This window comes from Nerophis ophidion, linkage group LG04 (genome assembly GCF_033978795.1).
Source record: "Nerophis ophidion isolate RoL-2023_Sa linkage group LG04, RoL_Noph_v1.0, whole genome shotgun sequence".
In the NCBI taxonomy this organism is placed as follows: domain Eukaryota; kingdom Metazoa; phylum Chordata; class Actinopteri; order Syngnathiformes; family Syngnathidae; genus Nerophis; species Nerophis ophidion.
Window position 1 is genome coordinate 82643157 of NC_084614.1, and position 15542 is coordinate 82658698.

Consider the following 15542-nt stretch of genomic DNA (forward strand, 5'->3'; position numbering starts at 1 on the left):
ATATATATATGTTATTATTTAAAATAATAGTGGTAAAAACTGAATAGTAAAATTAACAATATTACATACATTTAATAAAAATAATAAAATGTGTAAACAGTATATATATATACTGTATATATCTATATATATATATACACACACATATATGTATATATATAGATATGTTATTACTTTTATTAAATGTATGCAATATTGTTAATTTTGCTATAATTCAATTTATATTACTGTTATGATGAATAATAATATTATTAACATTAATAATAAATGAATGCAATGATGTATCAATTTTAAAGGGCTGATCAAAGCATATATATATATATATATATATATATATATATATATATATATATATATATATATTATTAGTGCTATCACATAAGTATTTTTAATGAGATAAATCACACTTTTGAATTTGGAATTATCGTAAAAAATCACAATCATTTACCTGCTTATATATGTGTGTGTGTGTATATATGTATATATGTACACACACATATATATATATATATATACATCCATCCATCCATTTCCTACCGCTTATTCCCTTTGGGGTGGCGGGGGGCACTGGTGCCTATCTCAGCTACAATCGGGCGGAAGGCTGCGTACACCCTGGACAAGTCGCCACCTCATCGCAGGGCAAACTGAACATTTGTGCAATGTTATTCAAAAGAGTCGTAATTTTACCCGACAAAAGTCACAATTTTCTAAAAAAAAAAAAAAAAAATTTTAAACATTTTGGCAATTTGTCAATATTATAAAAACCATCGGAATTTTACCGGGCAAAAATTATGACAAAAAAAGTACATATAGGTGTTCCTGTTAATATGTTTATATATATATATATATATATATATATATATATATATATATATATATATATATATATATATATATATATATATATATATATATATATATATATATATAGACATATATGTGTGTGTGTGTATATATAGTGTATATATGTATATGCACGTATGTTTATATGTATGTACACATGTATATATAAATGTATGTATGTATACATTTGTATACGTGTGTGTACATTTATATATGCATGTGTACATGTATATATGTACAGTATGTATGTGTATGTATATTTGATTGTATATAACTATGTTTATTTATGTACCTATATGTATTTATGTATAAATATGTCTTTACATACATTTATATGTATGTATATATGTGTTTGTATATGTGCATATATGTATGTATATATATATACATATGTGTATATATACATATATATCTGTGTAAATGTATGTATATGTTTGTATATATGTATATAAATACAGTATGTGTAAATATACTGTACATATATATATTTGTGTATATATATATACACATTTATAAGTGTATATATATATATAAGTGTATATATGTGTGTGTGTATGTATTTGTATACATGTATGTATATTTATATATATGTATCTATTCATGTATACATATATATATCTGTGTATGTGTGTGTATATGTTTGTATATATGTATATAAATACAGTATGTGTAAATATACATATATATATTTGTGTATATATATATATATATACACATTTATAAGTGTATATATATATATATAAGTGTATATATGTGTGTGTGTATGTATTTGTATACATGTATGTATATTTATATATGTATCTATTCATGTATACATATATATATATATATATGTATGTGTGTGTATATGTGCATGTATAATATATATATATATATATACTGTTTTAACTTTGATCAGTCATTTACAATTAAATAGAATAAATCAATATTATTTCCCCCAAAATGTATTGAATTTGGTATTAAATTGATATCATTACCATTATGAATGGAATAATAGTAATAATAATAATAATAATACATACAGTACATATGATAATAAATTAATTAATTCAGATATTACGACCTATTATTAAACATATATTATTTTAAAATTGTCCTAATTGTTCTCATGTAGGGTGTGGTAATGTTTTGTTTTTAATTGTATTATTATTAAATATGCCAAGAAGCCTTTAAAGCAGTGGTCCCCAACCACCGGGCCGCAGAAGAATTATTTATTTAAAATATATATATATATATTTTATTTTTTATTAAATCAACATAAAAACACAATATACACTTATAATTAGTGCACCAACCACAAAAACCTCCATTTTTCATGACAAAGAAGAAGAAAAAAAAAAAAAGGACCCCCCCGGGCCGCGGGACAAATGATTAAGCGCGGATACAAAAAGGTTGGTGACCACTGCTTTAGAGGACTATTTTGAGCTGAGAATGTTGGCATGAATGGTTTGATATCTTGTTGTACGACATCACTCTGACATCAGCATCCCAGCAGGATGAACAATCCACTGCTGTTGACCTTTAATTAAAAAAAAAAAGAAAGTGTGTGTCCATAATCACCAAGGACACCACTTCAGTCATTCACACTTATTTTCCTCATCCTTACACATATTTCAGTATCTAAAATGTTAAGGATCTACATTGGATTGCTTTTAGCATCTTCGATGTACAAAATGTATCAAAAAAACAACAACCTTTATTTCATGTGTGCAACGCTGGCTGGGAAAAAGTTTGGACACCCCTGTTTTTTTGTGCGGTGTCTGCCAGAGTTGCTCCTGATTGTGTTTTTACTAAGCATCACTACGCCGCACACCTGGAGCGTGCAACTTTTGGTATTCAATGACAAACTCATCCCAAACAACAAATCCCACGTGTTTGCGACTCACCATCTGTCCAAAAATAATCCACCATGGGGCCAGAAAAAGTTGCGAGTGCCAGTGCTTTAGTTTGACATGATTTCTTTTAGGAGAAACTGATCCAGTTTCCATGCGATTTGGTCTTTGTCGGACCTTTTGGAACAGACTAAGACCTTCGAGGTACGTCTTGATCATCAGATTAAGAATCTATATTTTGTTCTAAATTCAAAATAATCCACCATGGAGCCAACAAAAGTTGCGAGTGCCAGTGTTTTGTTTTGACATGATTTCTTTTGGGGGAAACTGATCCAGTTCCCACGCGATTTGGTCTTCGTCTGACCTTTTGGAACAGACTAAGACGTTCGAGGTACGTCTTGATCATCAGATTAAGAATCTATACTTTGTTCTAAATTCAAAATAATCCACCATGGGGCCAAAAAAAGTTGCGAGTGCCAGCACTTTGATAAAGAAGGGGAGAAACAATGTTACATTTTTTTCATTATTTTGGATGTTTGGAACCAATTAAATGGATTAATATTATTTATTTTGGAAAAAACTGATTCAGTTTTGGAGCGATTTAGTCATGGTCGGACCTTTTGGAACAGATTAAGAAGTTTGAGATATGTCTGGATCATCAGATTAAGAATCTATACTCTTTTAAAAAATTCAAAATAATCCACCATGGGGCCAGAAAAAGTTGCGAGTGCCAGTGCTTTGGTTTGACATGATTTCTTTTGGGAGAAACTGATCCAGTTTCCACGCTATTTGGTCTTTGTCGGACCTTTTGGAACAGACTAAGACGTTCGAGGTACGTCTTGATCATCAGATTGAGAATCTATACTTTGTTCTAAATTCAAAATAATCCACCATGGGGCCGGAAAAAGTTGCGAGTGCCAGCACTTTGATAAAGAAGGGGAGAAACAATGTTACATTTTTTTCAGTATTTTGGATATTTGGAACCAATTAAATGGATTAATATTATTTATTTTGGAAAAAACTGATTCAGTTTTGGAGCGATTTAGTCATGGTCGGACCTTTTGGAACAGATTAAGAAGTTTGAGATATGTCTGGATCATCAGATTAAGAATCTATACTCTTTTAAAAAATTCAAAATAATCCACCATGGGGCCAGAAAAAGTTGCGAGTGCCAGTGCTTTGGTTTGACATGATTTCTTTTGGGAGAAACTGATCCAGTTCCCACGCGATTTGGTCTTTGTCGGACCTTTTGGAACAGACTAAAACGTTCGAGGTACGTCTTGATCATCAGATTTAGAATCTATACTTTGTTCTAAATTCAAAATAATCCACCATGGGGCCAGAAAAATTGCGAGTGCCAGCACTTTGATAAAGAAGGGAGAAACAATGTTACATTTTTTTCATTATTTTGGATGTTTGGAACCAATTAAATGGATTAATATTATTTATTTTGGAAAAAACTGATTCAGTTTTGGAGCGATTTAGTCATTGTCGGACCTTTTGGAACAGATTAAGAAGTTTGAGATATGTCTGGATCATCAGATTAAGAATCTATACTCTTTTAAAAAATTCAAAATAATCCACCATGGGGCCGGAAAAAGTTGCGAGTGCCAGTGCTTTGGTTTGACATGATTTCTTTTGGGAGAAACTGATCCAGTTTCCACGCTATTTGGTCTTTGTCGGACCTTTTGGAGCAGACTAAAACGTTCGAGGTACGTCTTGATCATCAGATTTAGAATCCATACTTTGTTCTAAATTCAAAATAATCCACCATGGGGCCAGAAAAATTGCGAGTGCCAGCACTTTGATAAAGAAGGGAGAAACAATGTTACATTTTTTTCATTATTTTGGATGTTTGGAACCAATTAAATGGATTAATATTATTTATTTTGGAAAAAACTGATTCAGTTTTGGAGCGATTTAGTCATTGTCGGACCTTTTGGAACAGATTAAGAAGTTTGAGATATGTTTGGATCATCAGATTAAGAATCTATACTCTTTTAAAAAATTCTAAATAATCCACCATGGGGCCCAAAAAAGTTGCGAGTGCCATCACTTTGACAAAGAAGGGGGGAAACAATGCTACATTTTCTTCATATTTTTGGATGTTTGGAACCAATTAACTGGATTAACATTATTTCTTTTTGACAAAAAGGATTCTGTTTTTGAGCCATTTGGTCTTTGGAACGGATTACGAAAACCAAAGAAATTATGTTTTATCAGACTCAAAATCTGTCTTTTTGTTCCTTCAAAATAATTCTACATGGGCTCAAAAAAAGTTGTGAGTGCCGGCCCTTTGGTAAAGAATTTGAGAAACAATGTTAAATTTTCTTCATATTTTTGGGTGTTTGGAACCAATTAATTGGTTTTACGTTATTTCTTTTGGGAGGAATTGATTCAGTTTTTGCGCAATTTGGTCTTTGAAAGACCTTTTGGAACTGACTACGAAAACTGAAGTATGTCCGGGACATCAGACTTAGAATCTGTACTTTTTCCCTCCCTTCAAAATAATCCACCATGGGGCCCAAAAAAGTTGTGAGTGCCAGCACTTTGACAAAGAAGGTGAGAAACACAGTAAAATGTTAGTTTTTTCTTCATATTTGTGGATGTTTGAAACCGATTGATAATTTTTTTAAGGTTATTTCGTCTTCGTATTTTTGGTGTTTGGAACCAATTAATTGGTTTTACGTTATTTCTTTTGGGAGAAATGTATTCAGTTTGTGGGTGATTTGGTCTTTGTAAGACTTTTTGGGACTAACTAGGATAACTGAGGTATGTCCGGGACATCAGACTCAGAATCTGTATTTTTTCCCCCCTCCAAAATAATGCACCATGGGGCCAAAAAAAGTTGTGAGTGCCAGCACTTTGACAAAGATGGTGAGAAACACAGTATTTTTTTTTGTCTCCATATATGTGAGTGTTGGAAACCAATTCATTATTTGTTAGGCTTTTTTCTTCTTCATATTTTTGGTGTTTGGAACCAATTAATCGGTTTTACATTATTTATTTTGGGAGGAATTGATTCAGGTTTTGGGTGATTTAGTCTTTGTAAGACCTTTTGGAACTGACTACAAAAACTGAGGTATGTCCTGGACATCAGACTCAGAATTTGTATTTTTTCCCCCTCCAAAGTAATCCACCATGGGGCCAAAAAAAGTTGTGAGTGCCAGCACTTTGACATAGAAGGTGAGAAACACAGTATTTTTTTTTGTCTTCATATCTGTGAGTGTTGGAAACCAATTCATTATTTGTTAGGTTTTTTTCTTCTTCATATTTTTGGTGTTTGGAACCAATTAATTGGTTTTACATTATTTCTTTTGGAAGGAATTGATTCAGTTTTTGGGCGATTTAGTCTTTGTAAGACCTTTTGGAACTGACTACAAAAACTGAGGTATGTCCTGGACATCAGACTCAGAATCTGTATTTTTTTCCCCCTCCAAAGCAATGCACCATGGGGCCAAAAAAGGTTGTGAGTGCCAGCACTTTGACAAAGATGGTGAGAAACACAGTATTTTTTTTTTGTCTTCATATATGTGAGTGTTGGAAACAAATTCATTATTTGTTAGGTTTTTTTCTTCTTCATATTTTTGGTGTTTGGAACCAATTAATTGGTTTTACATTATTTCTTTTGGGAGGAATTGATTCAGTTTTTGGGCGATTTAGTCTTTGTAAGACCTTTTGGAACTGACTACAAAAACTGAGGTATGTCCGGGACATCAGACTCAGAATCTGTAATTTTTCCCCCCTCCAAAGCAATGTACCATGGGGCCAAAAAAAGTTGTGAGTGCCAGCACTTTGACAAAGATGGTGAGAAACACAGTATTTTTTTTTTCATATTTGTGGGTGTTTGGTTTCCATGATTTCTTTCTGATTCAGTTTTTGCAGGATTTGGTCTTAGTTGGACCTGGTGGAGCGGTCGAGCAAAACCGAGGTGCGTCCGTCTCATGTGGACAGAATGTCTGCCATGTCTTTAGCTCCGAGTATAGTTTTTCTTATCACTTCCTGTTGGCGAGAGGGCGTCGCCCGATGACATCACCCCCCCCGTCTTTTCATTACTAAGTTGGTGCTCCGATGAGGCGAGTCGGGCGATTTGAGGCTTGGGAAGTGGCTGGTGGGCGTGAGAAAAAGGACGCCACACGTGATCCCGATGTAGCGTTCACATAGTTTTTGGCGTGGAAACGGCGCCGAGCACTTGATGGAAAGAAAGATCCGGGCTGTTGTTCAGTTCTTGTTGGTGCGGTCCCGCAGCGACTGGTTGTTGTTGAGCGGTGGCGGCGGCGTGGGCGGCGGCGGCGGCGGCGTCTGCTTGCTGCGGAGGCTGCGGCCCTCGGTGGCGGCCCGCGAGGTCTCGGTGACGAAGAGACGCGTGACCCAGACGGAGGTGACGATGCGCTTGTACTCGTTGCGGAAGTTGCGGTTGAGCAGGCCGTAGATGACGGCGTTGAGGCAGCTGTTGAAGTACGCCATGAAGTAGCTGACCACGAAGAGCCACTCGGGGATGAGCGGGCCCACGCCCGCCGGGTCGATGGCCACCGCCAGGCCGATCAGGTTGAGCGGCGCCCAGCAGATGGCGAAGAGCACGAAGACCACGAACATGGTGATGAAGTTGCGCAGGTCGCTGGGTCGCAGGCGGGGACTCTCCTCCGTCTTGACTTTGCGTCGCACCTGCAAGACACTTAACTTCTTCTTACGCTTTTCCTCACAAAAACACAAGCAGCCACACTTTGACCCTGGAACTGACACGCGGCGGTTATTCATAATTTATATCCAGTATAGACCAGGGGTCACCAACGTGGTCGACCATAAGGACCAGATGAGTCGCCCGCTGGCCTGTTCTAAAAATAGCTCAAATAGCAGCACTTACCAGTGAGCTGCCTCTATTTTTTAAATTGTATTTATTTACTAGCAAGCTGGTCTCGCTTTGCTGGACATTTTTAATTCTAAGAGACAAAACTCAAAAATTCAAGAAAATATTTTAAAGATGTCAACGAATGAAATGTAGGTCTAAGTGAGACCTACATTGAGGTTTTTGTTTAATGTCTGTACGACATTCCTATCGTTTTGTTGAAATAAATTCATTATTTTTTAAATAACTTTCAGAAAGACAATTTTAGAAAAAAATACAACCTTAAAAATGATTTTAGGATTTTTAAACACTTTTACCTTTTAAATTCCTTCCTCTTCTTTCCTGACAATTTAAATCAATGTTCAAGTATTTTTTTTTATTGTAAAAAATTATAAATACATTTTAATTTAATTCTTCATTTTAGCTTCTGTTTTTTCCACAAAGAATATTTGTGAAATATTTCTTTAAACTTATGATTAAAATTCCCAAAAAATACTCTAGAAAATCTGTAGAATCAAATTTAAATCTTATTTCAAAGTCTTTAGAATTTCTTTTAAAATTTTTGTTCTAGAAAATCTAGAAGAAATAATAATTTGTCTTTGTTAGAAATATAGCTTGGTCCAATTTGTTATATATTCTAACAAAGTGCAGATTGGATTTTAACCTATTTAAAACATGTCATCAAAATTATAAAATTAATCTTAATCAGGAAAAATGACTAATGATGTTCCGTAAACACTTTTTTTTATTTTTTCAAAAAGATTCAAATTAGCTAGTTTTTTTCTTTTTTTTTCGATTGAATTTTGAATTTTAAGGAGTCGAAATTGAAGATAAACTATGTTTCAAAATTTAATTTTCATTTTTTTCATGTTTTCTCCTCTTTTAAACTGTTCAATTAAGTGTTTTTTTTCATCATTTATTCTCTACAAAAAACCTTCCGTAACAGGAAAAAAAAGTAATGTACGATGGAATGACAGACAGAAATACCCATTTTATATATATATATATATATACACATATATATATATATACACACATATATATATATATATACATTACAGTAAAAACGCACAGTATGTAGTATTTCCAAAAATGAGTTGCAATATGTAATACTTTAGATGATGTTATCAGAGCCTTTAATGAGTCATTAATTCAAAACAACACTGACTTGATGCATTATCCATCCATCCAGTTTCTACCGCTTGTCCCTTTTTAGGGTGGCGGGGGGTCGCTGGAGCCCATCTCAGCAGCGCTCGGGCGGAAGGCGGCGTACACCCTGGACAAGACGCCACCTCATCGCAGGGCGACTTGATGCATTATTATTTTCAGAACTATGACCATTTTTTTTCCTGAAAACTCACAATATTCCTTTTTTTAACCAAAAAACGGATAAGCGATGAAAATTATTATAAGTCATATAATAATTTACTTTTGAAACTTTTAACCCTTTATTTTATTTAACAGTTTAAGACCTATCTATTTTTATTCTAATTATTTTTTTATATATTTGTAAAAAAAAAAATAATATGTGAAAACCCCTAAATATGCAGCATTTCCAAACATGAATTGTGATGTGAAATACTTAAGATGAGGTTATTACGGTCTTTAATAGGTCACTAATTCATAACAACACTGATTTTGATGCAGTATTAGTTTTAGGACAATGACAGTTTGGCTGAATTGCAGTTTTAATACAACATCCTGTTAACTTTTACTCGATTATTTTTGAGGAGAAGAAGAACGACTTTTACTCTGTTACAAATAAAAGTTTATTTCCAATCGTGACGTTTATTTATATCACAATTATTTATCTACTTTTTTATCAACTGCACCATTTACAAACAATCGAGCAATAATAATATTTAAAATAAGTACAAATACAGTACAAATTATTTATTTACTTGTATAGACGAGTCATTCGTCAGCGAGCCTTTTCCCGCCAGGCGCTGTCACGTGACTGCGTTTCGCCAATCCGACGTAAGCATTGGGGACGCTAAACTCCCTTCCACCAATCAAACGATGCCTGGAAGTCACGTGACTCTGTTTGACCAATCCGACGTGAGCATGGAAACCATTTCGCCAACGTACAGCTGAAATATGTCAGTATTTTGAAAGTATCCAGTTAAAAATATGTCAGTCTTTTAGAAAGTACGTCTTAAAATAGAGTGCCGCTAGTTCAAAAAGTGTCAGAATGTTCCCAAAGAAGAAACTTTGAATGACGCGTCATGACGTCAGCACATCTGAGACAACAGGTAAGCAGAAACTTAACACATTTGACTAAATTAGCGATCTTTTTAAATGTCTCTGATGATCATAATAACCACAGATGTCCTTCAAACACATCAAAACCTCACCAAACTCACCAAAAAGCAGTTAAAAGTTGTAATTGTCTTTCTGTAGCTTGAAAAGTTACCGGCGCTAGCGTGTTAGCTCGTAGCATTTTCTTCTTCTACTTCATTTTAACAAAGTGAACCAGCTGAACTCACCACGCTCGCCCCCTAGTGTGCGAGCGGCGCACTGCGCATGCGCCTAAGTCACATTGGAGATGAAAACATGCAAACTAGAACGTGGAAATATACAAAACTGAATGATGGGACTAATTTAGTGCATGGAAACGTACTGACTGTAGGAAGTGACAAACAAACCTTCAATGATTATTTTCAAAGCAGTATAAATAACATTTTTATCGTGTGTGTCAGGAGGAATGTTCACATTTCAGCCTACAATAATTCCTCTTCTATAACTGCAGAAAACATGTTGCAGTAAATTGTATATCATTTCTACGTTTTATACACACACAAATTACGGTTGTTCAATAGCTACTAGATACATCAGAAATTACAAATATACAAACCCTGTTTCCATATGAGTTGGGAAATGGTGTTAGATGTAAATATAAACAGAATACAATGATGTGCAAATCCTTTTCAACGCATTTTCAATTGAATGCACTACAAAGACAAGATGTTTGATGTTCAAACTATAAACTTTTTTTTTGCAAATAATAATTAACTTACAATCTAATGGCTGCAACACATGCCAAAGTAGTTGGGAAAGGGCATGTTCACCACTGTGTTACATCACCTTTTCTTTTAACAACACTCAATAAACGTTTGGGAACTGAGGAAACTAATTGTTGAAGCTTTGAAAGTGGAATTCTTTCCCATTCTTGCTTGATGTACAGCTTAAGTTGTTCAACAGTCCGGGGTCTCCGCTGTCGTATTTTACACTTCACACATTTTCCATGGGAGACAGGTCTGGACTGCAGGCGGGCCAGGACAGTACCTGCACTCTTTTACTACGAAGCCACGCTGTTGTAACACGGGGCTTGGCATTGTTTTGCTGAAATAAGCAGGGGCGTCCATGATAACGTTGCTTGGATGACAACATATGTTGCACAAAAAAAAAGTTTATGAGTTTGAACATCAAATATCTTGTCTTTGTGGTGCATTCAACTGAATATTTGTTGAAAAGGATTTGCAAATCATTGTATTCTGTTTATATTTACATCTAACACAATTTCCCAACTCATATAGAAACGGGGTTTTGTACATATGTATATATTTGTATATATGTGTATATATATATATATATATGTATATACACACACAAAAAGGGCATCAAACAAACACATAAAATACATAATTAAAAACTTATAATCGACGGATGGATCTGAAGTGGATCTAAATACAATTTTAAGTGTTGAAAGTAAAAATAAAAAGACAACTTATTTTCAACATTTTAATGAGTCAGGCCCTTTTATATCCCCAATAATTTTTGTTTTCATTTTGTTTGTTTTTTTCATCTTACGTCAAGTGACGTAAAAGAAACCTTTAGGTGAGTTAATCACGTGACTATCCTATTGTATTTTTTGTCATTACATGTCATTTCAAAATAAGTTAACAACTGTATTGCTTTAAGAATGTAATAATGGGGTGTTTAGTTGTATAAATATAAGTAATTATTATTTGAAGTGCACTAAAACAGTACAGTAATTTGACAATGTGTGCTACTTCTTTTTTTGTTTAAATGAGTAAAACATCAGTGCAGTATTAGTTCTCCAGTTGTTTTTGAAGTCCTTTACTTCTTGAGGTTAACGTTACATTGATACACATCGCAACTTTTGCCACAACTTTCCTACTAAAAGTACACGTAAAGCACAAGAAATTGATTTTTAATACAAAAAAAAACAGTCAAAGTTGATAATTATTAGCTTTTTTTGTGCTATTTGTGTTGATTGGTTATTTTAAATATACATGTATTTTTATTTATCCATCCATCCATGCATTTTCTACCGCTTATTCCCTTTTGGGGTGGCGCCTATCTCAGCTACAATTGGGCGGAAGGCGGGGTACACCCTGGACAAGTCGCCACCTCATCGCAGTATTTTTATTTATTTATTTATTTATTAGATAATTAATTTGACCTATTTTGATTGATTTATTTTAGAATTATTATGTGTAATGAAACTGAAAGAGCCCAGTGACAAATAACAGTGATAGGGTTTTCCTTTACGTGGCCAAGGTTAAAGCGGGATAATAAGTGTGTCAGCACACGTGCGCTGACATTTGTGCACGTGCGGGGACGCGGGGTTGGCGAGACATGTTCAGCCATTACGGATCAATGCGGCCCAGCTAAATGTTCCACACGTCCAAGAGGATTTAAATGGAGCCTTGTGGCATTTACACAATTTACTGACTCATCAGAAGCGGGTCAAAAAAAGCGAAATGTCGTTGTTTCCACATTCCCAGAAAGTCGGGGCGCCTTCCCGTGTATTTGCTTTCGGACGATTTTCGACGGTTTGTGGCATAATTGGAGGTATTTACAACTTTGCTTTATTGGTCCAGGTGTGGGCGTGGCAAGGGGCGTGGCCAACATGACATTATCGATAATGATGTCAAAACGATGGTAACAAACCGCGTTATCAATATGAAGGACCTTTTTTCTTGAACGTTCAGTGCCCGCCTGGTTCCAGGGGTCATCAGATGCATGTTTTTCAAAATAAAACATGTAGGAACAGTTTTATGATATGTAGAGATGTTTTTCAAACTACTTATGGCCAAGACTTTGAAAGTAATAGGTGCGCACAAAAAAATTGGTTCACAGCCGAATCTCGAGTCTTATTCATCCCGATTGTAAATCTATTCATAAGTTTCAAAAATTGATAAAAATTTTTTGGGGGGAGATGTGTGTGTATATATACAGTATATATATATATATATATATATATATATATATATATATATATATATATATATATATATATACTGTATATATATATATATACAGTATATATATATATATACTGTATATATGTATATATATACAGTATTTCCCCCTTCCAAAATAATCCACCATGGGGCCCAAAAAAGTTGTGAGTGCCAGCACTTTGACAAAGATGGTGACAAACACAGTATTTTTTTTTTCATATTTGTGGATGTTTGAAACCGATTGATAATTGTTTAGGTTATTTCGTCTTCGTATTTTTGGTGTTTGGAACCAATTAATTGGTTTTACGTTATTTCTTTTGGGAGAAATGTATTCAGTTTGTGGGTGATTTGGTCTTTGTAAGACTTTTTGGGACTAACTAGGATAACTGAGGTATGTCCGGGACATCAGACTCAGAATCTGTATTTTTTTCCCCCCTCCAAAATAATGCACCATGGGGCCAAAAAAAGTTGTGAGTGCCAGCACTTTGATAAAGAAGGTGAGAAACACAGTAAAATGTTATTGTTTTCTTCATACTTGTGGGTGTTTGAAACCGATTGATAATTTTTTTAGTTATTTCGTCTTCGCATTTTTGGTGTTTGGAACCGATTAATTGGTTTTACGTTATTTATTTTGGGAGAAATTGATTCAGTTTTTGCGCGATTTGGTATTTGTAAGACCTTTCGGAACTGACTACGAAAACTGACGTATATCCGCGACATCAGACTTAGAATCTGTAATTTTCCCCCCCTCCAAAGTAATCCACCATGGGGCCAAAAAAAGTTGTGAGTGCCAGCACTTTGATACAAAAGGTGAGAAACACAGTAAAATGTTAGTTATTTTCTTCATATTTGTGGGTGTTTGAAACCGATTAATTATTTGTTAGGTTATTTCATCTTCGTATTTATGGTGTTTGGAACCAATTAATTGGTTTGACGTTATATATTTTGGGAGAAATTGATTCAGTTTTTGCGCGATTTGGTCTTTGTAAGACCTTTTGGAACTGACTACGAAAACTGAGGTATGCCCGGGACATCAGACTCAGAATCTAATTTTTCCCCCCTCCAAAATAATCCACCATGGGGCCCAAAAAAGTTGTGAGTGCCAGCACTTTGGCAAAGATGGTGACAAACACAGTAAAATGTTAGTTTTTTCTTCATATTTGTGGATGTTTGAAACCGATTGATAATTTTTTAGGTTATTTCGTCTTCGTATTTTTGGTGTTTGGAACCAATTAATTGGTTTTACGTTATTTATTTTGGGAGAAATGTATTCAGTTTTTGGGTGATTTGGTCTTTGTAAGACTTTTTGGGACTAACTAGGATAACCGAGGTATGTCTGGGACAAAAGACTCAGAATCTGTATTTTTTCCCCCCTCCAAAATAATGCAGCATGGGGCCCAAAAAAGTTGTGAGTGCCAGTACTTTGACAAAGATGATGAGAAACACAGTAAAATGTTAGTTTTTTCTTCATACTTGTGGGTGTTTGAAACCGATTGATAATTTTTGTAGTTATTTCGTCTTCGTATTTTTGGTGTTTGGAACCAATTAATTGGTTTTACGTTATTTATTTTGGGAGAAATTGATTCAGTTTTTGCGCGATTTGGTGTTTGTTAGACCTTTCGGAACTGACTACGAAAACTGACGTATATCCGCGACATCTGATTTAGAATCTGTAATTTTCCCCCCCTCCAAAGTAATCCACCATGGGGCCAAAAAAAGTTGTGAGAGCCAGCACTTTGATACAAAAGGTGAGAAACACAGTAAAATGTTAGTTATTTTCTTCATATTTGTGGGTGTTTGAAACCGATTAATTATTTGTTTGGTTATTTCATCTTTGTATTTATGGTGTTTGGAACCAATTAATTGGTTTGACGTTAGATATTTTGGGAGAAATTGATTCAGTTTTTGCGCGATTTGGTCTTTGTAAGACCTTTTGGAACTGACTACGAAAACTGAAGTACGTCCTGGACATCAGACTCAGAATCTGTACTTTTTTTCCCCCCTCCCAAATAATCCACCATGGGGCCCAAAAAAAGTTGTGAGTGCCAGCACTTTGATACAAAAGGTGAGAAACACAGTAAAACGTTAGTTATTTTCTTCATATTTGTGGGTGTTTGAAAACGATTAATTATTTGTTAGGTTATTTCCTCTTTGTATTTTTGGTGTTTGGAACCAATTAATTGTTTTTACGTTATTTCTTTTGGGAGAAATGTATTCAGTTTTTGGGTGATTTGGTCTTTGTAAGACTTTTTGGGACTAACTAGGATAACTGAGGTATGTCCTGGACATCAGACTCAGAATCTGTATTTTTTTCCCCCCTCCAAAATAATCCACCATGGGGCCCAAAAAAGTTGTGAGTGCCAGTACTTTGACAAAGATGGTGAGAAACACAGTAAAATGTTATTTTTTTCTTCATATTTGTGGGTGTTTGAAACCGATTGATAAGTGTTTAGGTTATTTCGTCTTTGTATTTTTGGTGTTTGGAACCAATTAACTGGTTTTACGTTATTTCTTTTGGGAGAAATGTATTCAGTTTGTGGGTGATTTGGTCTTTGTAAGACTTTTTGGGACTAACTAGGATAACTGAGGTATGTCTGGGACATAAGACTCAGAATCTGTATTTTTATCCCCCCTCCAAAATAATGCAGCATGGGGCCCAAAAAAGTTGTGAGTGCCAGTACTTTGACAAAGATGGTGAGAAACACAGTATTTTTTTTTTTCATATTTGGAATTAGCTAGTTTTTCTCTTCTTACCATGAATTGATTAACGTGGACTCCGACTTAAACAAGTTGAAAAACTTATTGGGGTGT

General features: G+C 34.5%; 1 protein-coding gene across 1 annotated transcript in view; it reads right to left on the bottom strand.

Moving 5' to 3' along the window:
* Window positions 1-4062: 4062 nt before the first annotated feature.
* mtnr1bb (melatonin receptor 1Bb) overlaps window positions 4063-15542 on the bottom strand; it is a 135457-nt gene continuing 123977 nt past the window's right edge. The window contains exon 4 of the mRNA XM_061899368.1: window positions 4063-7340. Within this exon, the coding sequence (XP_061755352.1) occupies window positions 6897-7340 (444 nt within the window). The 3' untranslated portion in view covers window positions 4063-6896. The remainder of the gene's footprint in view (window positions 7341-15542) is intronic.